This window comes from Rhinolophus sinicus, chromosome 5, assembly GCF_057876585.1.
Source record: "Rhinolophus sinicus isolate RSI-liver-muscle chromosome 5, RSI-T2T, whole genome shotgun sequence".
Classification (NCBI taxonomy): Eukaryota; Metazoa; Chordata; class Mammalia; order Chiroptera; family Rhinolophidae; genus Rhinolophus; species Rhinolophus sinicus.
In genome coordinates this window covers 105425078-105453027 of record NC_142505.1, presented here as the reverse complement: position 1 = coordinate 105453027, position 27950 = coordinate 105425078, and the positions used below count along the sequence as shown (strand labels likewise).

General features: G+C 36.8%; 1 protein-coding gene and 1 pseudogene across 1 annotated transcript in view; one reads left to right on the top strand and one right to left on the bottom strand.

Moving 5' to 3' along the window:
• UBTD2 (ubiquitin domain containing 2) overlaps positions 1–27950 on the top strand; it is a 40470-nt gene that overhangs the window by 5805 nt on the left and 6715 nt on the right. Inside the window, exon 2 of the mRNA XM_019741274.3 lies at positions 18972–19208. Within this exon, the coding sequence (XP_019596833.1) occupies positions 18972–19208 (237 nt within the window). The remainder of the gene's footprint in view (positions 1–18971; positions 19209–27950) is intronic.
• On the bottom strand, positions 23182–24724 carry LOC109452390 (large ribosomal subunit protein eL31 pseudogene; annotated as a pseudogene).

Here is a 27950-nt window from a genome sequence, read left to right as displayed (position 1 = left end):
ACATCTCTGTAAATCCCATTGCGTGTTTACCACCTAGAGTCAGTTCTTCCATCACCATATATTTGATCCCCCTGAGCAGATCATTCTTATAATTTCAGAAAATAATTTGGTTAGCTTTTCATTCTAGTGTGGTATTTGCAGAAATTCTAGCTGTAGTTTGTTACTCATATCCTAACACAAGATAGACTTCTTGGGCATCCAGCCCCAGAATATACCAGTAGCCCTTTCGAGGGTGATGTACTTCAGAGAAACACATTCTCTACAAGATAACAGTTCCTTTCTTCACCCAGAATATCATGCATATCTCTTCCCTATGTATTTTCGGTGTCCCATATATTACTTCTACACATCTAACTCGGTTGTTTAATGAATTTTCTTATGCCTCTACTCTTAGGGCTGTGCCTATAATAAAAAATGAACCAGAATTGAGCAGGAGGAGGACTGAAGATTTAGTCTCCTTTTGTCCCTACTGTGATAGGGGAAGTAAAATTCTTTCCTATGTTCCGTGTTGGTGAGCTCTGGGGCTTTATAAGAGGGTTGCATAAAATTTCATACCAAATGGAGAAAGACCTTCTTTCTGATTTTTGAAATAGGAGCCATTTACTTGATATAAAGCAGAGGGTGGCTAATTTTACTTGGAAGAGTTGCAGCTAGTGGACCGAAAGGAAAATAGGCAGCAAGTAGGTATAGGTGGGCAGGTCTGGTAGGTATAAGAACTGAATTTAGGTCAGAGAAGCTAGAGATGGAAAATACTGGGATATGGGGAAAGCTGAATCCTCTTTGGGAAGAGATTTAAGCACTCACGTTTACATTAAAAATTGATGTGGGATGTTGTAGCCCCTGACTAATCACCTGCCTTCCATTGGGCTAGTCCTGCTCTGTTTTCAATTTTCCACCAAAAATTTGGCACTCTTTGATATTTGCTATATTTCTATAGAAAGTATTATATATAATACAGTACATTTTTATATAAATATTTGTTTTCTACTGTATTTTATATTTTCAATATAAAGGATTGAAATTTTTTCCCAGGTTAAGATTATCTTGGAATTTATGCTGGAAAGTCATTTTTAAAGAAGGTATTCGCTATTTTCATATTCAATGGGCTGTTGATTTTCATCTCTGATTTTCTTTAGGAATCACTTGCTAGTGCTATATACTATGAACAGAAGATTTAAGCCATTAGAAGTGATGGCAATCTTCATTCTTCTGATTTTTGATAGCTCTAGTCTATAGCATCTCTCTTATGGAGAAATTTTAATAGATGGATTTTCTTTTTAAATCTATCTCATTTTCTTACTGTAAATGCAATCCTTCTAATGAGAAGGATTATTCAGTGTTAATCACTAGTAAGGAACTTTTGCCTTTGTGTTAATGATTAGCTCTTGTGGCTTTTGACCAAAACACATTCTTCTCTAGTTGCAAGAAGCATTAGGTTGAGTTTGGTAAGCAACATGATCATTATAATTGGGCATGTTGATCAATTTGCCGATTTAGTGATTCTCTCATTTCTCCTTACTGCAGACCACCTGAATGGTTTATCTTCATTTGGTGGACCACTCACCTGATTCTTCCTGCCGCCCCTCACCATCCTTACCCAGCTTTCTGCTTCTGCTTATCGGGCAGCACTAGGCTACCAGCAAGCTGCTTCCTCATGATTCACTGGTAGTTCAAGGACCATAGGTTGAGACTTACGCGTATGTACTTAAAAGATGCATGTGTGCTGGCCAAGAACAATTAGCATGTATTCATCTTGCATCAGCTGCTTTGATTTGCAGTCAGCAAGAATCAAGCTTGTTTCTGAATATATTCCATCCATGTATTGAGCTGAGAGGTTAAATATTTGTACATACATTGGGTGTTATAATACCATATTTTTGCATGTTTGCAATAGAACTTTTAGAAGTTTCCATTACAGCTCTGTTTTCAGAAATGAAATTTCTGTTGAGGTTAGATGTCTAAGAAAAGTTACGCGTAAAAGTTATTTTAAATGCATTTTACTTGAGTCTGAAGCCTTAAGATAGACATTTGCTGAAGACTAAGTAAGTAATGAATTAGTGACTTTTGGGCTACTCTGATTAAGTTCTTACCCTCATAGGAAACCCTTCAGATACTTTTTTGCATTTATTACAATTGGCTTGTAGGTATAAGCAAGGTGCCTGTTTCTTTGCATTGGTTCAGATAGTTTCCAGATTGTGTTATGTGACAAGAGTATCAAAGGGGCAGGGTAAAGTAGTCCAGGTCATTTAAGTTGCTAGTCTTCATCATGATAAACTATCACTTTCAACTCAGGGCACACACTTTATTTTTTAGGAGAGTTAGGATGGGTCTTCTGAAACTTAGAAGCCTGCCTCCATTATTTCTGACTGCCAGCTCTTGAAGCTAACTAGAAGTAGAGATATAAATAAGGCTGGCTCTGTGATGTCAAGTAGTTTGTGGTCTAATGGAAGAATCGTACATTTAAGTAATTATGAAAAGTTTTAAAAGTCTCCACAGCAATGAAAAAAGTAGTGTGGAAGTTCAAAGAGTAGTGGGGAGCGGGTCATAAAGTTTCACTGAAGACGCAGCATAAGTTTGTCTTGTAGGAGGGAGGAGAGGAGCAGCTGAAGAAAAGGCAGAAGGGCATTTATTCTGTATGCAGAGGAAGTTACTTGTATAGCAATATGGAAAAACATGGCATTTTGGGGGACAGGCAAGAAGCTTATGAAGAGGGTAGGGGAAATGTGACATTATTAAGGTATGTTGTCAGATTTTGGAAGGCATAATTACCATAATCAGTAGACCAAGTTGTGAGACAGTATTGTAGGTGTTACTCATTAAGTGGTTTTAAAAATTATTTCTTTCCCATTTGCTGTTGCTTCCGAGGTTATTTTATACAAATTTCTGATACATTAGGTTGTTAGAGTTTTTACCAGATCTTTATTCTTTTGCCATTTTAATGGTATTGTCACATACTAAGCATAAGAAATGTGTTTAACTTTTTACATGCACATGTGTCTGTTTGTCCCAGATCAGTCTTTGTCTCTTGGGTCCTAAGTTTTCTGACATATGGAAAGAGTTTGGGTTAAGATTCTGCAGACCTGCCTGAGTTTTAATCTGTATTAAGAAAAGGCCTGCATTAGCTGTAGTACTTTGGGCTCAGTTTCTTCCAATGTTGAAAAAAGAGAATGGATTAGATCATCTTTATTAAGATTATATCTAATTCTTTTCTGAAACACTTTTAATGATAATTTTCAAGTATATTGAAAAGTTGAAAGACTGTAGTACAACAAACACTTGAATACCTATCACCTAGATTAAACAAATACACACATACAAACACTCATACATTTGCTTTAATTGTTTGAAAGTGAATATGGACATCATGGCACTTCAGTATGCATCTATTAAAAATAAAGTTGTTCTCCTACATAACAATACCATTATCACTCCTAGGAAAATTATTATTTCCTAAGATCCAGTGCACAATCAGAATCCCACAATCATCACAAAAATGTTTTATAGCTATTTTTTTCAAACTAGGAACTAATTACCATTTAAACATTGCATCTCTTTGTCTCTTTAATATTTCAAAATCTAAAGTAACCCTTCCCCCTTTTTCCCCCTATACATTGACTTTTTGACATCTTGCAGAATGTACCACATTCTGGATTTGTCTGATTATTTCCCTGTGGTATCATTTAGTGTATTCCTTTAGCCTCTGTATTGTCTTTAAACTGGAAATCAGCTAAAAGAATATGATTCTTTAACTATTTCCTAGGTTATAGTGGATCCAAAATCCAAACTTTCCCAGTTCTTTTCTGCTAACTTCCAATTGCTGAGATAATCTTTCATTACTGAATAAATCTGAGCGCTTTTTTCATTTTCCCACCCAGAAAAAATCCTCCCAGCCTCTGAACTTCCATAGTACTATTCTTAGAGTACTTACTCCCCATCTTCCATTTTTTGCCCTAACTTTACTGAGGGCGAAATATTGACAAATATAATTGTATATATTTAAAGTGTACAAGGTCATGATTTGATATACATATGATTTGATATACATTGTTGAACTGTTACCAAGATCAAGACAATTAACACATGCATCACCTCACATAGTTAACTTTTTGTGTGTGGAGAGAAGGTTTAAGATCTATTCTAGCAACTTTCAATTATATAATACTGTATTATTAACTATAGTCACTATGCTGTACATAAGATCCTCAGAACTTATGCTTGTTATAGCAAAGTTTGTATCCTTTGATCTACATCCCCCTTCTCCCATTTTTACAGAAATCTTCTATCAGGGTTATTTTTGTACATTACTTCTCAGAATGTAAGCTGCATTGGACCTGGGATAGAGACTTCAGTTCTCTCATAATACTTTAGGCTCAATTGACAATTGTGTGAAACACAACTTTGACTTTATAATGGTGTTAGGGAGAAAGTAATATTCCCCTAATAGAAGACTTAACTCTAGAACAAGAACTTTGTTAAATAGGACCATATAGTGTATTGAAATAGAAGGGCTGTCAATGGAAGATCTTTGCATCTAGTCAGTAGGCTTAGCTCCTTCCCATTTTGGGGCCTTTGCCCAGTTACCTTTATTTGGAATATAAATATTTGCTGTGTTGTGCTTTTTATTATAATTCTTAAAAATAACATGGCCCTTCCCCATGTTTTATTTTTTTGAAATTGCTTTTAGGAATTATTTGTTTACTTGTTTATTTCCTGCCTTTTCCCACAATATTCTAAGCTCTGTGAGGTCAGGGACCTGGTCTCATTTTTTTTCTTTACTGTATCCCTCGTATCCCATATAGTTCTTGGTTTATATGCATTAAATAGTTTCTGATTGAATAAATAAGTGAAATAATGAATGGATAATTGTGACTGTTTCATCAGTTGGAGAATGAAAAGTTTACTATTTGGCTTTAGTTATTTTATTTGGCTTTGGGTGAAATTATTTTATTACTAGTTCCTTAGTTATACAAAAGGCCATTATCTTTAGAGACTTCCTTCATGATAATTAACTCTGGGGTAGTTTCTTACTTGCCCATTTGATGAAAGGAGGCAGTGATCTAATTTGCTGGTTAAGGTTTCCTTGTTTATTTTGTGTATATTTGTGTAATATTTTATTTTGTCACCCTTAGCAAACCTAGTGGTAATCTGAATTGCTTTGCATATGAAAAGCGGTTAACTATGGTTATGGCACATCCTGCAGTGGAATTATGATAAGCTGTCCTAGAGCTGATTTTTGCTTACATTGAATGCAGCAGAAATCCAGGTTTCAGTGTGGCCCACTAATATTATATGAACCGGGAGTAATGAAGACACCCTTTTAAGAATTCTCTGAATTTAGATTTTTTTTTTTTTTTTAACAAGACAGCTTGGGGGATGTTGGAAGGGGGTAAAGTCTGGGGACAATTTGTAGGATAGAACTGAGCTTTGAAGTACTTTATTAAAGACTAATTTCACTTTGGGGAGTCAGAACTACCTGTCCTTTATCTTCTAAACCACATCCTTCCATATAAAAACTATAAAGAGCATTGTGTTTCGGGGAAAATTTATTTAATTATGCAAATATGACTATAACATGTATAACTTTGTAACACATGTCTTATATTATGAGATACTGAGTAATACAGATACATTTCACTTTTTGTCCTATTTTTATTTATTAAAATCTCCATTCTATGGTATGCGCACAGCAAACATGCATTGAGTATACCTGTGTAATATACTTCAACTTGTATGGAAATACCTCAACAGGTCCTAGCATGGTGGCTTATAAGTAATAGGTACATAATATTTGTTGAATTAGTGGATGTTACTGAAGTCACTAAGTCAAGTAATGGCTTTTCAATCATTTAAGGTTTACAGATATAATTAACACATGTGAAAAGAACCATAGCAATATGTTTTTTGTTGTAATTTTTGTTTTTTAAAAAATCTTCACATACTTTTTCTTGATTCTTACGATGGCCCTTTGATTTTAAGGAAGGCTGATATTAATATTGCCATATTACAGGGGAGGAAACTGAGACAGAGAAGTTTTGATCTGAATAAGGAATAAAAAGAGTAGCACAAACTGTAAGCTTTGTCCTCTGCTTTCTAATTCAGAATTCTCCCCACAGATGGTGAGGGGTTTTGGTTGACTTTTCTTTCCTTGCAGCAAAAGTGTGTGTGAGTGTTTTCCCTCGTAGCAGTAAACACAGTTGAGTTGAAGTTGATGGAATATGGTTCTTAAGGACTCTCGTGTTCACACTCCAAAATGGAGATGGCAGCAGTGAAAATGAGGCGGGTCATTGTCATTGATCTTAGGCAACAAATTATATTGCATTTCACAATTTTTTAAAAAAAATTTTTTTACATTTCACAATTTTAAACTAAGATTTTAATTATCTAACTGGATCAAATGGAAAAAAGTAATAATCTTGCTCATCTTTTGTGTTTCTTACTCAGTTATCTTCCTTTTCATTGTTCCCTCTGCTGCCTATCCCAGACTGAATGTTTTCAGCTTAAAACTCAGTTTATTCAAGCGTGACTTGAATTTAGCAGTTGAACTGTATAGGGACACAGGTCCATAAGTGCAAGAAAAGAAGGCTTTGTCTAACCTGGAGAGAGCTTAATAAAGTTTTTCTAGTCCTGTGCTCTTAAATCACCCTTATGGAGTATTAGAAAATCCATCTGCCTTGAATTATAAAGTGATGATTGTCCCAAGAGGTAAGTTGAAGGAGGCGATCACACGAAAGCTCTCTCTGATTTGTACATCCAGCAGTTAAAGGACGGGGACGGAACCCAGTAGTGAATGAGAATACTTACAGTGTCAGTGTAGGCACATTTGGACCCACCTCTTGGCTTTTGTAGCTGATGAAAAGGAGCCGAGACCATCCCACTCCTGGAGTGTCTCACTCCGAAATGGGTGGGTGGGGGGAGCCTATGGTGGTCCCCTAATAATATAGTTTCATTATTATAGCTTGTGCTTTTTCTGGCAGTCACCAGTAGATTGCTGCCTTGGACTTCAGTTACCCTGGAAATAATCATTTTAACTTGATGGTGATTCAAAAGCTTTTGAGCCTTTGATCATTGTTGTGTTGCCAAAAATTAACACAGAAGGCCTGCTGAACAAACCCTTCTGTGAATTTGGCTTTTGCTGTTCTGGTTTTGTGATGGTTGTATCATGTCACAGATATTTCTCTCTTCCTAAATGACTCAGAGTAGTTTCTATGCCCTTTAAATTCTCATAATTTTAAAGTGAAAAAGTGAGATGTGCCACTACAGATAAGTAGGACATATTGAAAAGTAACTTGAGAAACCATAAAATGATACCCAGTACTTCTGGAATGAACATTGAATTCTTAAGACACTTAAGCTGTAACAGGAGCTCTGAGAATGGGGAGAATTGGCTTATCTGTTATTGAATGAAATGTAATACTCCTAGAAGCAAGAAGGAGACTTATCTTTTTGCATTGGATGGATCATGGGATAGAAAACAGGTTCTTGTGTGTGTTTGTATTTTTGTTTTTTACATAACAGCACTAAATGTACTGACTAGAAGTTATGATGTAACTGCATAGGGCAAGCAAATGACTGAAAAATATAACTGCTTTTTTTCTGTAACAGATGGTCCTTAAGCATTTTAATAAGAAAATAGTAAATAAGGACAGCAGTTACATTTCAATCCTAAAGGCAGGTTTTTACATTTGGGACAGGGATGAGTACTGGAAGTCTTATGTGTAGGAAGTTTCACCACTGATCAGGAGGAAGAGGTTTCCAGATGAAACATTGAAGGAAATGAAAATTAAGATGTAGAGTACAGTTGTTTCCATTGATAAATAGTTGTGATTTAATAATAAATAGAAAGTATAAAACACATTAGCAAGTTATTTTTGCAGTAAAATCTTGGTGGGGGACATTCTATATAATTTTAATAAATAGGAAAATATTGATTGATGATACCTTTGCATTTACTCCTGATACAATGTAAAAGCTGCTTATAATGTTGCTAAACTAAATCAATACCTGGTCAACGTTCAGATTGGAGCACTTGTAAGATCGCTTTTTGCCTTCTAGGTAAGAATAGAGACCAGTTAAAGCTTTTGATTCCTGTATAAATAAACACTTTTATATGTATGTTTATTATATATACTATATATACAACATGTACACCATATATACAACATATACATACATATATGAGCATATACACTATCCATACTATATATTCATTGTTATATATGATCGTTTTCTTTGTTTTATATGAGAACGTGTTTAGGACTAAACCTTCTCACAATATTTATGTTTATTTTAAAGCTTTTTAAAAATTCTTTGAAAAAAAATTTTTAAGTCAAAAAGTATATTTAAGAAAGTGTAAGTCACGTTGCTCTTACTGCCTCACGTAAACACTTTGGTGTCCGCCCTTTCAGACTCAGGGTGTGTGGTTGTGTGTATAAGAGAGCGCCTGAGCACAATGGGTTTGTATGTTCAGAGAAGTGTGAAGTGCCTTTTGAGGTCATTGCAGCTACGGCTTATAGAGCAGTTTGACCTTCCTGATGTTCTTGCTTTGGGATGTGATAGGCGTATCAGTGTTAGCTTCTCATTTTTAGAAAGAGTGGTCAGTATTTTTTCTAAAATTGACCTGGCTATTCTATAGGTTAGGAATTAGCAGAGACAAGACAACGGTGTGAGAGATGCACAGCCCAGGACTTATCTGAGGAAAAGCAGTGTCAGCTAGAGCAAAGGGAATACCTCACTACGATTTGGCAAGTTTCCCAAGGCTTTATGTGGGCAGTTGGCAAGAATATAGTATTTCTTACTGTGTTCTTTCTGAACAGTGCAGTTAAATAACCTAAAAGTAAGGCTGGGATTTTGTAATGTTGATGATCATAGATGTAATTTAAAAGGATTAAATGACATCCAAGATATACGAGTATCTCTCTTTTCCCATGAATCTAACCCAAGGGCAGTACAGTTTCTAATAGTTTTTCTGTTGCTTTCTTTGCATCAAATATCACTTTCTTTGTAACTTGGTAGGGAGATAGAGAATTTGATGTCTGCGTCCCAGTTCTGTTCTGCATTTTGTGTCAAAATCTTGGACAAGCCAAAATATCGTTACATTCTATGACTCTGTTGAGCCTTCTCTGATTCTTACCTGTTCTTAAAAGCAAGAGGTCTTTGACTGCACTTAGAAACCCATTCAAGGAGAAGGACTTGGCAAATGAACACAGTTTCAAGTAAAGTATGTTTACCAACATTTTTGCCAGACTCTTAACAAACATTAGAATTTCTCAAGCATTGGAGACTTGAGATTGAAAAGGGAGACCACCTTGAATAAAGAATCTTGTCAACTGCTGAGCACTTACGGTAGTTACTTCCATGGCAGTGGGCTGGGACTGGCAGCAACGTGCTGTTGGTAATTGGTGTATGCTAGCTGGGAAATAGTGTGTTGTTGGGGCACTTAGGATCAGTGCCAACGTGGCGTGCCATCCTAAGCACTGGGTCACACCTTTGAAACCTCATGGAGCCTCAAGACCTTACAGATGGATTGATGATGTAATTTCACTCTGGGAGTGTAGGTCAAAGTCTGTGACTACGTTGAAAGTGTATTCTAGTAACTCTTAAAGCCACGAGGCAGGGTAGTCCTAGTGGGTAAGACTATGAACCTTGGAGTCAGTCAGTCTGGGTTTGACTCCCAGCTGTTCTATTTAGCTGTATGATCTGGGAGAGATTTGTTATTTTTGTTCATTTAACAGACATTTAGGTATTGTTTTTTATGTGCTAGGCACTGTTCTAATTGCATGAGAAGTCGTACCGCATTAAATGTTTGTAACAATCCTATGAAATAGATACTACTGTTATCTCCCTTCTCTACTTCCCCAACTAGGTATTTAGCCTTTTAAGTTTGTTTCCTCATTTTATGATGGAATTATGGAGCAGATTCAATGGGACAGTATATACAGACGGTGCCAAAAACATGTATACACATTTTAAGAAATGAAAACTGTATTAAAATTGTAATACTCAATATATACCAATGACAAAAGATGAATACAAGTCACGTTTGACTTCTGCAATTACAAGAGGTGCTCAAAGTGGTTACCATCAGCGTCCAGACACTTCTGATGACGGTGAACTACCGCTTGAGCAACATCGACCAAAGTGGCCACTTGTATACATTTTTTTGGCACGCCTGGTAGATAACCACTGCACAATGGCTGGACCATCATAAGCATTCTCTGTCCATTATTGTTACTATTTTTTCTGAGAACAGCAACATTTTGTGGCAGACTATTACCTTCTTTACCCATGATGTGACAATCAGAATGGTAAGGGTCATTCCCCCGTAAGGTCTTCTAAATGCTTACAGGAACATTCCTGAAGAATTTTGAGTTTATCAAGGGAAGTCTCAAAGGGTCTGATTCTGTGCAGACACAAACAGCACCCTTATGGTGTCCTAGATCTTTGGGGCCAAGTGAGATCTAGTTTAATATCATAATTGCTTTCCCAAACCCATATCTGTATCCAAGGGATTATCAGAGGGTCACAAGTAATTTTTTTTTAACTTTTAATTTAATGACATCTATTGTCTAGTATTACTCAGATTTATCCGGTTGTCCCAAAATGTCTTTTATAACTTTTTTTCCACACCAGATTCCAAAGTTCATGTTTTGTCTCATTTGGTACAGACTAGTTGTTCTCAACTGGGGACAGTTTTGCCCTCCAGGGGATATTTGGCAATGTCTGCAGATGTTTAAACTTTATCCTTTATATTTCCTATAAACAAGGTTTACAAGTTTAAGTAGATTCAAGTTAAATGTTTTGGATAAGAATCTTCATGTTTGTTTTGTATACATCATGTTACAGCACATCAAGAGGCTGTTTGGTCATTTGGTTAAGGTAATGGATGTCAGATATTTGCACTGTGATTTCTGCTTGGCGGTTAGCAATATATGGTGTGATCATGATGCTTTAGTGCTATCTATTGGTGATCCGGCCTGAATCAGTTACAGGGCTGTAACGAGTGTTTGTTTTAAATATGTCATTTGCTTCTTCCTATATTGCTGGCATTCTTCAGTAAGGAAGAGCCTTTCTTCTCTCATCTTCCCCTTTTAGTAATGGTAGGGATTCATGAAGTTTCATTTCTTCAGTATATTGCAGTCATTATTTTTGATGCTCCAAAATGGACACAGATGTCGTCTCAGGCACACTGTCTCTCTTGATCCTTTGAGGCGATCTCATTAGGTTTTTGAGCACTTTCTTGCTCCCTTGTCGCATCCAAATGTCCCAGGCTTGCTTTTAATTTCCCCAGCCTTAGTCATAGAACTAGCCATTTCTCCAGGTAGCCCTAGCACCTGTTAGTGGAGAGGGGTTTTAGAACTAAGATCTGGGAGCTCGGTACACTCATTGCTACTGGGTTGTTTTTCTTTTCTTTTTCATTAAAAATCTTGGTTCCTGTTGATGTTAATATAGTTCCCTATTTGCTTTATCCTACAATAAATGTCAGATGCTTCAGAGTTATAGTAATTAGCATTCTGTGGGAATTCTTAGTAGTTTAGCCTGCTGAGTGAAGTTTAAGATGTCTTTGAAGTTTGTTTTTTGTTCCTTAGAATTTATCCCACTAAAGATGCATACTCAGAGTATCATGTTCAAAATTAACTGGAAATAACTACATGGGGTCGGTCCGCCTAACCCTCATGTTGTTCAAGGGTCAGCTGTGTGTGTGTGTGTATGTGTGTGTGTGAGTGTGTGTGTGTGTTCAACATACATACACATGTATGATTTCTATTTCTACTATTTCCTGAAACAAAGGGTACCACTATATATGCACTGTTCTGTATCTTGCTTTAATTTTACTCGTATATTCTGGAAATTACTCCATTTGAGTTCATAGGGCTCTTCCTGATTCTTTTCGTTGCACTGTACTTCATTATATGGCTGTACCACTGTACATCCATTAGGTTGTTTGTAATACAAATAAGCCTGCAAGATATAACCTTTTATGTTTCAGATTTATAGAAGTACATCATGAAAAGCAGAATCCTAAAACTGGGATTGATGGGTCAGTGGGTGGGTGAATAAGTGATTTTTGTTAGATGTTGCCAAATTCCCTTCCATCTGGGAATCTTTTGGATAATAATCTTATGGGATGTTAGATTCCTATCATAAATGTAGGAGAGTGTCTGTTTTCCACAACTCATCAGCACTCAGATTCCTGGATTATTGTTACCTAAAAGCAGAAGAAATAGTTCCACATTGTTTTCACTTGCCTTTCTCTTATGAGTGAGGTTGAAAAATTTTTCATAATGTCATTTACCTTTTTTTCTTTGCTTATACAAAAATTTATTTATATAAGATTAAATTTATCAATCTTTTCTCATTGCTTCTGGAAAAGCATTTGTTGTTCCTAAATTATAGAGAAATTAATCCATATTTTAGTGTTTACGTTTAGACTTTTGATTAATGTGGAATTTATTCTGGTGTACAGTTTAAAGTATCCACTCAATTTTATCTTTTTCCAAATGGTATCCCATTTTTCTCCCAAGGACTTAAGATAAAACTTTTATTATATATAAATATCCATGTATGTGTAGATTTTTTCTGAACTTCATTCTGTTCCATTGATCTAAAAATTCATGTTTTGCGCACTTTTAATTGTAGTGTTTTGCTTTTTTAAAATTTTTTTATTTTTTATTGGGGAGCAGTGTGTTTCTCCAGGGCCCATCAGCTCCAAGTCGTTGTCCTTCAATCTAGTTGTAGAGGGTGCAGCTCAGCTCCAAGTCCAGTCGCTATTTTCAATCTTTAGTTGCTGGGAGCACAGCCCAACATCCCATGTGGGAATTGAACCGGCAACCTTGTTGATAGCTGGTGCTCTAACCAACTGAGCAATCTGGCTGCCCCTGTAGTGGTTTTATAATATGTTTTAATATTTGTAGGGCCAATTCCCTTGTTACACTTCTTTCTGAGGATTCTCTTAACTGTTCTTGTTTGTTTGTTTTTCCATATGTGTTTTAGAATCAACTCATCTAGCTTCAAAAAGCTTTTTAAAAATTATTTTGATTGAAATCGTTAAATGTAGATGTTATCTTGGGAAGGATTGACATCTTTATAATGTTAAAGCCCAAGTACAAGAGATGTCTTCATTTTGTTCAAGTCTGCTTTTGTAACTTTCAATTTAAAATATTTTTCCTGATACAGCGGTTGCATTCCAAGTGTTTTATCTTTTCTGTTGCTATTATAAATGGGACCTTTTCTTCCATTATATCTTCTATCTGGGTATTTTTATGTATATAAGAAGTTTTATATCTTGCTACCATTATCGTTTCTTTTATAATTTAATTTTAGCACTGATTTTCTTGTATTTTCCAGTCATACTATCATATCATCTGCGAAAGATGGTTTGACCTCTTGCTTTCTGGTTCTTACACTTCCAATTGTTTTGTTCTGAGTGTGCTGACTAACACTCGTACGGTGTTAAATAGTGGTGGGGGGGTAGTGGGCATCCTTGACTTGTGTGCACTTCTCCCTGGGACTACCCACAAATTAAGAGAAGGAAAGGTCCCTGTAGTCCAAAGAATGTAACTGGATAAAGCCGTTCCCCCCACCCAGTAGAATGAACCATCTGAGCATTTAATGTAAAATGTAAAAGGAACGGTGGTCTGGTGTTAGGTGACCAAACATATTATATTCTTAGTCCAATTTTAGATAATGTTGCCCTTCTTAATAAAGTTGGTTTTTTTGTGTGTTTGTGGGATTTAATTGTATGCTTTTGTAACATTTTTAATAGGACTCACCCATTAAGAAAAGTCCTTGAACATATTATGTTGCAGGTAGGCTTCCTGTTACCTATTTGTATGCTCAGACCATTGTTATGTAGACTTACATTCTGAGAAACAGGCCCAGGAAGTCATTATGAGGTAATTGTGTTGTTTTTATTCCCTCAGTAAAGCTTAGCTCAAACAACATTAGAAATTATATACTTTGTGCCTTTAATTGCTTAGTTTTATAAACTTCAGGATAGAAACATAGTCAAAGTATTCATTTCTATTTATTATAAAATAGCAGCATTAAAAACGCCGTATGTAACGTACTAAGATAAGTATGCATGCATGTAATCTGTAGGACCTGATGTGTTACAGATGCTGAGCACTCCCAGGTTGAAGCTGATAGGCCAGAAAACCGCGTTACCTCCTCCTCACTGTAGGAGTCCTCACTGGTGAACATGGTATCTCCAAAGAAGTGAACTAGGTGATAGATTGCATGGGGTTGGAGAGCTGATGCTGCTTGCTTAGTTTTTCCTTTGTCCAATCAGATACTCCTTTGTTTATAACGAAGCGGGGGGAAGCCGGATCAGTACTACTAGAAAAAACTCAACACATGCATCATTTTGAATGAACCTTTGTAATTGATTTGGTATGTAAAAGAAAACACATTTCTGAGGCCAGGTAAGATACGTAGTGCTATAAGGGACAGAGAGCTCTGGGCTCTGAATCTTGTCATCTGGGCTCTAGACCTGGCTCTTTTTGATCGTGAGCAAGTCTTGTTCTTTTTAGGTCTTACGTTCCTTTCTGTAAAATAATAGTAAGGTTGGTTCATACCATCTAAGGTCTCCACCTCAATTCTCAGACAATAAGATGTGGGTATGGTATCCACTGGTGGCATGTTAATGCCCTTATTTTAGCCATTTTAATCCCCATATCCCTAGTTTTATTTTGGCAGTTAGTTATTTTAGGTAAAGGAATATATGGAGTGTGTGTGTGTGTAGTGCATTTTAAATTTACTTGAGAATAAAATATTTTACGCGTACCCTTTTAGGCTAGCACAATCTGTTATGGAATGGTTCTGTAGGATCTATTCTTAACTCCCTGAGAGTGACAGGAAAATTTCCCTTTCATTTTCGTGATCTTAAGACTCTTCTTTTATTTATTTATTTATTTATTTTTTTAATTTATTGGGGTGACAGTTGTTAGTAAAATTACATAGATTTCAGGTGTACAATTCTGTATTACATCATCTATAAATCCCATTGTGTGTTCACCACCCAGAGTCAGTTCTCCTTCCATCACCATATATTTGATCCCCCTTACCCTCATCTCCCACCCCCCAAGGACTCTTCTAATATAGGAACATTGTCCCAGTCCTATTCCTTGCCATGTTAAAGTCTTCAGAATTATTTGAAACATTGTGTCCTTTGGTGGTGATCTCTTTAAATATTCAGTTGTGTTAGGAAAACTGATACTTCCATTTTTCAGTATGTTAAAGCTGGTGTTACTTGAGTCAAATCTTGGTATTTACCTTATCTTTGCATTATGTCCTCTTCATTTGAAGAGTTGGATTATTAAATCAGGATTTTCAAAGAGGAACCAAATGCAGGAAAACAACTATAAACATTTCATGTTGGAAATCATTGTTTTTATCAGTTAAATCTCAAAATTTTGTGCAAAATGCATCCAGTTGTGGAATAAAAATATTTAAGATTCTGTTGCTATTTAGATCTGAAAAGCAAACCTTTCTTGGGTTTTCTCCATGTTAGATCTATTTATTTGCCACAGTGTGGGGAGAAGTATTGAAAGGTTACAAGGAAAGATAAAGAGTAAATGAATGGGATTAAGAGACTTCTAAGAAGAAGGTGAGTTTTTGGCAGTTTTGAAAGTTAGTAAATGTGAATTTATAAAAAAAGGTATTTTCTGAAGTAACTTAAATTGATTTTTAAACATTAGATTTCTTTAAACTTTTGTATCTTACATGTTAAGCCATAGAATAAAACTAAGTAGGGTTGGTTGCCTGCAATTTAAAGATTTAGAAACAAATTTGGGGAATAAGAGCTATTTCTTGTTTTTAAATTCATTCTTGAGCATAGTACTTAGTCCCAGATGTATGAGTGAAACTGGGCATCTCTCTTCGTATCAGGAATCAGAAGATGAGTGAAACATATAACCTGGCAGTTTCAGAGCATAAAATGTAATCTAATTGAGTATACATTGTTCACATCTATTTCTTCATAATTGAAAATAGTTGACTTGGTGCAAACATAGCTACTTACCTCCAAGGGTGATTTCTGTGTCCAAATATTTTCAGAAATACAGGCTTGTGATATCAGCTAAAATCAAAGCACAAGATTTGGTGAGCAAATTTCTAATAAATGTATAGGAAGTGCATGACAATCATAGAACTATTTTTAAAAGTAAGGGAGGTTAAACACTTATTTGTAGTTTTATTATATACCAATCATTATTGTAAGTGCTTTACGAATACTAACTTACTAAATCCTCATAACAACCCTAAATATTTATATGTTTTCACAGGAGAATGGTTGAAATGCTTTTGCTAAATGTCCTTTTTTTTTCCCCCAGTTAGTTCATTTAGCAAAAAGTAAGTTAGGCAATAAAGTGCATCTAGTTTCTTTAACGTGAAGCTTTTAATCTCATATTTTGCAATGAAAATTCTGCACTGCTCAGTGGTTTCACTAAAATAATATGTTGCACAGTTCTTTAAGTATTTTAATAATGGACATTTGATAGGCAAATATTCTGTATTACATATGTTTGTGATATAGGGAAAAATAATAAAGACCCAGACAGCTTACTTCATGTCACAGGCATTTATCTTGTCTTATTTACTTTTGCAAAAAGTAATGACTTTGGAACTTTTGACAGCACGTAGATTTGGAAGTGGATTTGGAATGATGATTATTCTTATACAGCATAATGTGTCATCTGTCCTTTTTATGGGACTTTGTTCTTATGCCTTCTGCGGATGTGGGGAGACGAAAACGTCTCTCATATTGGTAGGGAAGGTACCTTTACTTTTCCAAAGTATTTTTTCTACCTTTATTATGAGATTGTTGGATTCCTCGTTTGAGGGCCTCTTTCACTTTCTTTGGTGCGAGTACTGAGATTGTGGAAGTTTTGTTGTTTTTGTCTTCGCCTTGTGATTCTCTCACAATGACAGAATTATACCAAATTATCTCTGGTACATTTAATACTTATGTACCAGACAGTTCTCTGGAACTACTCAGGTAGGCCCAAAACTATTCAAATGGGTATCCACCTATCACCTGTCTTCTGTTCCCTGCTCAGTAAGCTAACACTGACTGGTGTTCCTAAACTATTTCTGACTCATTTAAAGGTTAATGTAGCAGAAAATAAAACTGACCTAAAATGAAAGATTTTACCTTGTTGGTGGAATCAGTAGGGAATGGATTGAGATTATCTGACATTCTGAACACCTTTTGGAGAATAATGCTCTATCTGCATTTATCTATTATTTGGAAGATGCAGTGAAACGTCATTGTAATATAGATTGTGTTTTCTCACATTTGAATTAAATCTGATAGGCAGATCTATAGCATTATCCTTAATGCACACTCAGTAAATATGTTAATTAAATAAAGCACTTGGTTTCTGTTTCCAGCTTTGCTACTAAATAGACAGTTTCCCTGCTCTGCTATCTATACCCTTTAAGAACTCAACTGGTTTGCATTTCACTAGAACAAGTTAGAGGGCCAAAAAGTACAGTGAGTTGAAGTACTGAGTATTTTAAGAGAAAACCAGTTGGCAGCTGTGGCATGGTGTGCCACTCTGAAGGCGAGAGGACGAGACCTGATGTATGCTGCCTGGAGATAAAGTGGTCAGATTGGGGAAGCAAGTATGGATTAATCCAAGTATGGAACTGGATACGCTTTGCAGCATTAGTTGGTCCTGTCATCCGGGAGCACAGTCTGGTACCAGGAAGTAGAGATTGTCCAGGGGCTGGAGTTATTTTGTTTTATTTCTGTAATGCATAGCCCAGATTCATTTGGCCCTGCCCCAGTGAGGGCGTGGTTAATTTCATGGATTCCTTAGAACCATTTTGGGAGTAATTTCTTTTAAATTAGTGTTCTTCCTACAATTAAATATAGAACATTGAATTTTGATGCACACCCTCTCCTTCCCACCTGCTCTGTCACTTATCTCCCACCCACTCTTACCCAACACTTTATCGAGCTTCAATTGTCTTTTAACCTATTCTTCCATCTGTCAAACTGTTTCTTATCTATGGCATTGTGTAAGATTAGAATGGTTCTGTATGTCCGTAGAGATTAGTGATTATATGCCAGGTAAGTATCTGGGTGCAAAGAAGCTGCATCAGACTTGTTCTCGCACTATGACTGTATTACATTCCCTAAGGAACTGTGCTGCCACTTAGGGCAAGACAGGAGTGGACTCTTGCCCTCTTTTTTCTTCTCCTTTTGGATCGGAACTAGAGTAGGGGCTCACACTTCTGCTCCTGGTGGTTGGGAGCCTCTCTTTTGGCCTTGTGTCAGGGTCACCTGTTCCAATCTTAGTTCCCCCAGAGAGTGAAGCACTGGTTCTATCCCTCTTCCTCACCCCTTTCTAAGTTAGCTCCTGTTTGAGTTTCAGAGAAAAGCATTCATAGTTCCTTGACTGAAATCCAGTGGGGGAGCTAGAGGAAGCGTCCCTGTGATCAGGTTTCCTTGTGGAGCTGGTTGTTGAGCTGTTCTTCTCCGGAAACTGCAAAGCAGTCTTTTCCAAGTCTGGGATCTGTTAGTGCCTACTTTCTGGCTTCATATGTCCAAGGGGCGTGAGAGTCAAGCTACTGTTGCCATTTGGTTCTTCCTAGAATCTCCCCTCTCAAAGTATCTCTCTTTTATGGCATTCTTTGACTCGTTTTAAATCCTGTCATTATTGTCCGGTGAAACTTACTGCTATTTTTCTAGGTAGTTTTTTAAATCATCCTTTGGAAAAGGCATACTGAGTGGAAAAGAGCTATTAACTTGTCACTGGAAGTTTTGGATGGAGTTGTCTGATATCTCCATTTGCTCCTGTAGTTCCAAAATCAGCTAGGGGAATTTCAGAACACAAGAATTAGCTAGTAGGCAAACTTCTAGCTGTAGTTTTGATGAAAGAATCAAAGAGGAATGACCAGATAATTTTTAATACATCTTTTGTTAATATTGGTTTTGATGTCAGCCTTTTATTTCTCTTCCTTCCCAGTTGCTTTAGGTCGTAACCAGCCTTTGAAAAAGGAGAAACCCAAATGGAAAAGCGATTATCCCATGACAGATGGACAGCTGCGCAGCAAGAGGGATGAATTTTGGGACACTGCACCAGCTTTTGAAGGCCGTAAAGAGATTTGGGATGCCTTGAAGGCTGCAGCGCATGCTTTTGAGAGCAATGATCATGAACTGGCACAAGCGATCATTGATGGTGCAAACATCACATTACCGCATGGTAGGTCATACTCAAGGCCAAAGGGGAGCGCTGTCAGCTCATTCCCAACAGCAGGAAACCAAATACTGTGTTTCCCCGAAAATAAGACCTAGCCCGACCATCAGCTCTAATGCATCTTTTGGAGCAAAAGTTAATATAAGACCCTGTCTTCTTTTCCTATAATATAAGACCAGGTAATATAATGTAACATAATGTAATGTAATACAATATATAATATATATAATATAAAATATATACCGGTCTTATATTAATTTTTACTCCAAAAGACGCATTAGAGCTGATTGTCTGGCTGGGTCTTATTTTCAGGGGAGCAGGGTGGGAAGTGTTCATGTGCTTGCTGTGCATTATTCTACCTTTTTTAAAATGTAACATAAGGAGCATTTCTCTTTGCTTCTTTGTATGTCTTTCAGCTGGAGATAAGTTTCCTTTGTCTATATTTTTATGTTTTTTTACATTTTATTGGGGAATATTGGGGAATAGATGTTTCTCCAGGGCCCATCAGCTCCAAGTCCAGTCGCCATTTTCAATCTTTAGTTGCAGGGGGCACAGCCCACCATCCCATGTGGGAATTGAACCTGCAGCCTTGTTATTGAGAGCTCGCGCTCTAACCAACAGCAATTCGGCTGCCCCTGTTTTTTAAATATTTTTAATCTCAAGAAAGAGAACATTTGTTCACTTGATATTTTCTAACTTCCATGTAACCGAGCTCTCCGTCAGGGTCCCCCTCCCACCACCTCGCCCCCATGTTAGAGCAGCATCACTGGTCTCCTGTTAGCACTGCAGGAGTGGGCTTGAGCTGTGGAGACTCACTGGATGCTCCTTTGGTCATTGGACTTTCTCAGGAAGCCTGTGTCTAGCACAATGAGCAAACCTAAACATAGAAGGAGTCTCCCATGTTCTTCAGGACAGTTTTCTATGATTGTAACCCTGAGCATTATTAGAAACCTCTCTCCTTTACTTAGGAGTGTGACTATATGACCGCCATAAGCTTTGAGTGTTTCCAGGGACACATATGAGGTGTGATTAAACAATACAGTGAATGTTTAAATAAAAAAAAATTTACAGTAAAAGACATATTACTATTAATCTCCCTCAAAATACTCCCCCTCACTTCAAACACATTTATCCCATCATTCTTGTCACTTTCTGAAGCAGTTCTGAAAGTCCTCTTTCATGAGTATCCTTAGTTGCGCTGTTGTTGCTGCCTCAATGTCCTGAATTATTTTGACTTTGGGGAAGAGCCAGAAGTCACAGGGTGCTGGATCTGGTGAATAAGGTGGATGAGGACACACCGTAATGTTTTTATTTGACAGAAATTGCTATACCAGAAGGGATATGTGACATGGAGTGTTGTCATGATGGAGGATGATTTATGGCACACTTTAAAACATACCTTCTCTCAACCGTAGTTCACACCTGACTGACTGCACCGAACAAGTTGAAACTAGTCACACACTGTTATTAAGTTTTGATGCACTGCTTCCCATATTGAATGATCCCTGCCTTTCCATTGGATGGCGTTTGGTAGCAGCAGTCACTGTATTTTGTGATCACAATGAAAAGGCTCTGTGTCACACACCGTTTCTGGTATGGCAATTTCTGTCAAATAAAAACATTACGGTGTGTCCTCGTCCACCTTATTCACCAAATCTGGCACCGTGTGACTTCTGGCTCTTCCCCAAAGTCAAAATGACCACGAACGGTAAATGTTTTGAATCAATTCAGGACATCGAGGCAGCCACGACAGCACAACTAAAGACACTCACAAAAGAGGACTTCCAGAACTGCTTCAGAAAGTGGCAAGACCTATGGAACAAGTGTGTTCAAAGTGATGGGAAGCATTTTGAGGGGGATTAATGGCAATGTGTCTTTTACTGTAATAAATGTTTTTTAATTTCAACATTCACCATAGTTTTTTATCACATTGCATATATGCTGAACCCATGTGCATCCTCTTGCTTGGTCTCCTTGATTAGACACACTTATAATAAAAGTTTTCATGCTACACTGGGATTTAGGTGTTATTATTGTATTATATTCTTTGTTATTTTGATTACTGTATAAATTTATTTTTCTCTTCAGTTTTTCAAGTTAATATTTTTCTAAGTTGTTTCTATACCCCCATATATACAGAGGGTGCCAAAAAATGCCCCAAAAATGTATACACATTTTAAGAAAGAAAAAAAACCTGTATTGAAATTGTAATACTTAACATATACTGATAACAAAAGATGAACACAAGTCATGTGTATACGTTTTTTGGGCACCCCTGGTACTTACGTATATGCCTTGTTTTCTACTCATTGTCGTACCTTCGTTGTTTCTTTTTCAGTATCTTCCTTTATATTTTCAGAGGAACGGTGCTTTTCACTGTTTAATCATCTGCTTTATGTCCTTTGACTCTTTTTTAAATAAAAGATATTTAACTTAGTATTCTTTCCAATTTTCCAAATCTCCATTAATTATCTGAATTAACTGTGCTTCCAAGAAACTTTTTAAAAATATATTTTTCAGAGTTGTCCTGTTCTTTATTATGAAAGCTTGTTAGCATGGGTTTGTGTTAATATGATCCTCTCTACATTGAAAAATTGATGATGGAATGCTATTTCAGTATGACTTTAGTCCCTGTTTTCATGGATAGTCTCTGAATTCTTTACCTTTTATATGATTGGGGGTGGACATCATCTGACTCCATTCCCTTTTTCAGTTCTACAATTTGTCTCCGAGTACTACCTTTATATAATATATAGAGAAGAGCCTTCCTTTATAAATAGTTCTATTGTCCTTTTTCTTAATGCTTATATCCTATTTATTTTTATATTTTTAATCTTTTCTTTTTCAGTTACAATTGACATACAGTATTCTACTCTGCCGTCTTGTCTGGAACCCTGCTAATTTTTAAAGCAGAATATGTTTGTATTTGTATAGGCCTGCAAGTGGTGGGGAAGAAGAGTTGTTTATCTGTGATTGTCTTAAGTTAGAAGCCTGAGGTCCAGAACCTTGGAACTTTGACTTTCTTACTTTGTATTTATTATAGTTACCTATCAGAGTATCTGATTGTGTTCTATAAATTGTGGCCTCGGTTACAAGTTCATGTAGGCAGAGAAGCTCTGTTTAATGGAAGGCGAGGGCCCGTGCATGTCCTACTGGATACGGGCTCAGAGCTCTATAAAGATTCCAGTCCCTCATCTCTGCTTATCTGTGTGAATTGCCTAGAAAAGGGATACTGCTGGCAGCCCTACCAACTGACAGAAAGGGAGACTAATTCTTGGAAGTTTGAGAGCATTGCATGAGCCTCTACTCCCCCTCTATGTTTAAGAAATATTTTGTACTTTAGTGTAAGAGAATCAAACTGATGTCTGAGTTTTCATCTTTCAAAGCTCTGTAATAACTTTTTGGGTATTAATATTATCATTGGTACTCTTGACTGAATTCTCTTGTTGTTCATATCTGAAACTTGTTAGTGATATTTCTTAGGTGGACTTTTGAATTGTATTCTGTATCGACTCTAACTCACCATCAGCTTATAATTTATTTAGTTACATGCTTTTACCTAGACCTACTTAGTGATATTGCTGAAATCCCTTCCATCTTTTTGGTGTAATTACATATTTGAAATTTTACTTTGGGTATATTTTGTATTACACCCTATACATTCCAAAGTACTTAACCTTTTGAGTTTAAAATAGCATAGACTTTAGCCATTGTTTAGCTCAGGCTTTGATACCAGACCTAATCTTACTTCCTGCCTCTGTAGTGTTCCTTACAGCTATGTGATTTTATGCAGATCATTTCTGTAAGCTTTCGTTCTCTCACCTGTAAAATATGGATTGTGACCACCTATCCCATAGGGTGGTCGTATGGATTAAATGTGATAATAACACATGTAAATTGTTTGTCATAGTCCAAAAAGCACTTTGTAAGTCGTAGTGCTAATGATTGTATTTCTTGAATTCTGACATTAACAAGTCAATTCCTTTAATTATATTTTGGTTTAATTAAACCAAAATCTTTAATTACAGATTTTGATCATTTTTTGGATGTATTGTCTACTGGTAACATCTTTCTTTGGCTTTTAGGGGACTCTGCTTTGGGCATATGCCTAATGGAATTTTGAGATTGTGTTGATTCAATGGCAATAGTAGTAGATTTATTAATTGGATACCTAAGCAGTGAGGACATAGTTTAGCATCATCCCACACCTGATCCGTCCCTATCCCCTTCATCTGCCTCTGTCAGGGTTGCCTGTAAGAGTAATGAATTGATCACAGATGATCTGAAGAGATCCTGGGACACACTCTCCTTTCTAAGCTTTCTTCAATCACATCTTTCTTGTTTTTATCGCATCTTCTTTGTCTTCTCTACCCATAATCCTTTTATTATCTCAACCTGGTTCATATTATCTTCCCAATGTAAATAACTATAAAAAGTTCTTTAAAGTTTGAATACTGTATGAAAATGTCTTTGTAAATGTTGTTTGTGTATGTCTTGTATTATATGTGTTGTCTGTTTTTTTAGATTCTATGCTCAAAATAAGCAAGGATTTGTATCCTTTTTGGTTTAAGTTGTATTTAGTATCTGTTATGTACACAAACATTATGTGTTTGTCAACGGCCTTTTTGCCCATGTGTTGACAAAGGAAACAACAAAAACACCCTTTTTCCATGTTTCTTCCTTCCTTTCTTTTTTTGTATGGTGGTTCCATTGATTATTCTTGTCTCAATTCCAATCATAAGATTGTACTCATTGTAATCCTGCCTTGTCCAAGCACAAAATAATTCTGTATTTTTAAATTATCTTCCTCTATTAGTATCAGTGATAATTCTTTATTTCATTATTCTCAAATGGCAATAGGGCTTGTTAATAGGGCAGTTGGTGTCATAACCACTGAGGAATTCCATATGTGTGCATGTATTTTCACTTTGGAAATTATGACGCACGCTGAGGACGGTGTGGACGTGTGTGTTATGGAAGAAGCTCCCTGGATGATTTTGATATCTGGTACCCCTTTTGCACAGCCTCTCTGTCCTAGAAGAGCTTTATTCTTCATGATTTACACAGCATTTCTCACTCATGGTTTTAAATTTCTTTTTTTCTTTTTTTCAGTTTTATAACTTTATTCAACAATCAGCAGTTAGTTCTCATCCACATTAACTGTTTGTAGATTTTTGAATGTGGTGATAGGTACGTAGGTAACCAGCGCATAGAGCTGCTTCGGCGAGCCTTCATCCTCGTTGTGCTGTGTGGACAGCCGCACCTGGGGCGGGATGGGACAGTCCTCATTCCTTTGGCCCAGACAGCTTGGTTGAGTCTGGTGTCCATGCGCACATGTGGGGTTCCCATCTCCTTCATGGCAAATTTCCGAATCTCTGTGAGTGTCTGAGGGGCACACTTCTTGAAACCCACTCCATGGATCCACTTGTGAATATTGATGGTGTATTCCCTGGTCACTACTTCATTGATGGCAGAATGGCCCTTCTTCTTCTTTTCTTGCCACCCTTCTTTGTGGGAGTCATTCTGCCGGGCCCAAGTTGGAAAGCCATGGTCTTAAATTTCTTACTGAGCTTATTTCCTTTTCAGTGATTGTTATTTTGCCATTACCTAAACATCCTGAAAAAATTTCTCAGTATTTTGCCAGTGAAACTAGGTTATAGATTAAGTGGCTTGCCCAAATTAGCGTAGACAGTGTAAAAAAGGTGATTATTATTTTCATTTTTCACAGAGTTTGCTTCATAGTAACTGTTCAGTAATTTTCAGTTAAAGTTTGTTCAAAAACAGTGTCTGTCTGTCTTGTAAAGATGGGGACTTAATGCCTCTTAGAATTGTTATGCAGAATATTAAAAAGGATTTTGAAAATTGCCTACTCCCCTTTCCTACCGTCTAATTTTCTAGAAAGGTTGTTTTTATTCCTTTAGCATCTACAATGAATGTGTTTTCCATCTCCCTACAATTAAAATGGAAAAGCTTCCCTCTTACCCTCCTTGTGTAGGAGGAATAGCCGCTCACTGTTTCTCAAACACCTTTCTCGCACTTAAAGATTTAATTCCAACTTTAGTCTTCTTGCTTCTTGTGGCTAAACATTACCACTTCTTCACTGGGGCTCTTCAAGGCCTGTTTCTCTTGTCCTTTTTCATGTTGAGGAGTACGGGATGTAGGAAAAAGTAATTCTTACAAACTCAGCCTTTTTTTAATCACCTTCAAAATATAGGTGGGAGAGGAATTGCCTGGAAATTTACCCCCCCTTTTTCCTGGTCTTCTTATCTCAAAATATCAAATGTACATAAATTAAATTATGCCCTTAAATACAATTAAAAATTTTTAAAACTAAGGTACTTATAAATGGCATAAATAGAGCATTTCTATATATTAAGGAGCCAATATGATAAAAGAACATTTGGACTGAGAATCAGGAATAATAAAATAATAATAATTCATATTCTGAATTGATGTTATTTAATTCTCATGCCTGTAATAATCACCTACAACAATCCCAATTTTAAATCAATGAGAAAACTGAAGTTCAGAGAGGTTATGTCATTTTTCCAAGTATAAGTAAGTCATGGAATTGAGATTTTGAATCTAACAATAACTAAAACAGCTTAATGCCATGGCCAAGTCATTTCATCTCTATTTTCTGTAAAGTGACGGCATAAATCTTCAGTGTTAATTTCAGGTCTAATGTTAATTTTAGGTCCCTTGCATACTATTTAGAATACAGTTGACCCTTGAATAACAGGTTTGAACTGTGTGGGCCCACTTCCATGCAGATTTTTTTCAATAAATACTTTCAAGTGTATTTTTTCTTCCTTATGATTTGTGTAATAACATTTTTTTGTCTAGTTTATTGTAAGAATATGGTGTATAATATAACGTGCAAAATATGTGTTAATCGACTATGTTATCAATAAGGCTTCCAGTCAACAGTAGGCTGTGAGTAAAGTTTTTGGGGAGTCAGAAGTTATACATGGATTTCTGACTGCACGAGGGTAATAGGGTCAGTGCCCCTCACCCTTCTGTTGGTCAAGGGTCAACTGTACTTTAAAATAATATGTGTACTTCTATTAATACTAAAGAGAAACAGAAAGATTCTCTAAGACACATATAAGCAGGAAATGCATACGTATAGGCCTCGTTTCTATTTCCCTTAAGTGCTTTAGAGGACCCATTAAGAAGCAGGCCATGAATTCTGGGTTCTTTAAAGGTTCCTATAAGAATCTGTCATTTAATAAACTTAACTGATACGTCATGAACATAAAGCTTAGGATGACAGCATGAAGATACATTGCACACATGGGAGACAGGATTTTCACCCGACTGTTGTGTTTAGAAATACAACAGAGCCTTAAGAAAGGATCTGATGACTGAGTAATCATAAATTGTTGTATCCTTTTTTTCTCTCTCTCCTCAAAGAAACAAAAATGATTTAGAGTTATAAAATATAAATTTATCCAGTCCTCTGCTAATGCCATCCTTTTTCTTCAATTAGAGGAGCAGAGACCCTGAAATAGCTGAGGTGGGAGGTTGTCCCTGAGTTAGTAGGCTTGTCTCTGTAGATGTCGTCTGTTCTTTGCTGTCCTGGGTGGCGGATGGGGGTGGAGGGAAAGCGGGGTTCCTGCTGTGGTCCCGGGGAGTATGCTGCACCAACTTCGACTTGCATGAGGCCAGGTCATACTTAAATAAACCTCCGCGTCCAAGTGCTTCTGGTCTGTTCCTCTGCCCCTTTCAAAGAGCTGGGAATGAAGATCAGTGTCCCCTTAGAAATGGGGCAAAATGTTACTCACAAAAGCTCTTAATCACGGTCTAACCATCATGTGACTTGAGCGATGCAGACAAACGAAGCCACTCTGCGCCTGTGCTTGCAGGTGAGATGATTGACTTGCTGCTCTGAATGCCAGTCTAGCTGATTGGGTGGGATGAGATGGCTAAGCCTGCTTCTCCTAAAGCCTGGCTACCAGATACAAGCTTAATATAATTCCCAGCAAAGTGTTTGCATGAAAGAGCGTGTAATTTGTTAGTCCTGAAAGACCTCCTCATATCAGGAGGAAGGGTAATTTTTTTGATGGCCTTTTTGACATTATTGTAATTCAGGTTTGTAGAGAGCCACATGAAGCAGAAAGCAGTGGATTCAAACTTTGTGAAACTTTGATCCTCGTGTTATTGCTATTGGTGAGCTCTTCCCCAGAAGCCTGGTTCTGACATTTAAAACTTGTGTGAGAAGGGAAGCAACGTTATTGAGTGTTTTCTCTGTATTATATATGCTAGGCAATTTTGCATGTGTTTTATTATTTAATCCTTACAACAACTTGGTGAGGTGGATACTGTAATCTTTGAGGAAACAGTCAGATTGTCCAAAATTAGGATCTAATTTAAAATTTAGGTGTGATCGACTCCAAAGCCACTGCTCCTTCTTTCAGGTTCACAGTCTTCTGTTCTCCAGCAGGCTCCAAGAGGGCCACCTGAATCAAAGGTCTGACCACTCTTTCATCCCTTTGCATTCTGTTGTGTCAGTGTTCCTGTCCTGTTTAGCTGTGTCCAGCTCTGTGGTTAGGCCTTCCTTTGCCATAGGAAGTCACGTTTATTGAAAAGTAGACTTCGTGCCTTCTGGGTCAGTTGGAAAAGAGGAGTCAGGAAGAAAAATGATGTTTCCATAGACTTTGTGACAAAAGCCTTGCAGCTCTAGGACATTGCCTGCCTAATTTCAAAGGCAGTTTTCCATATCAGATTGCCAATGTATTTTAAACA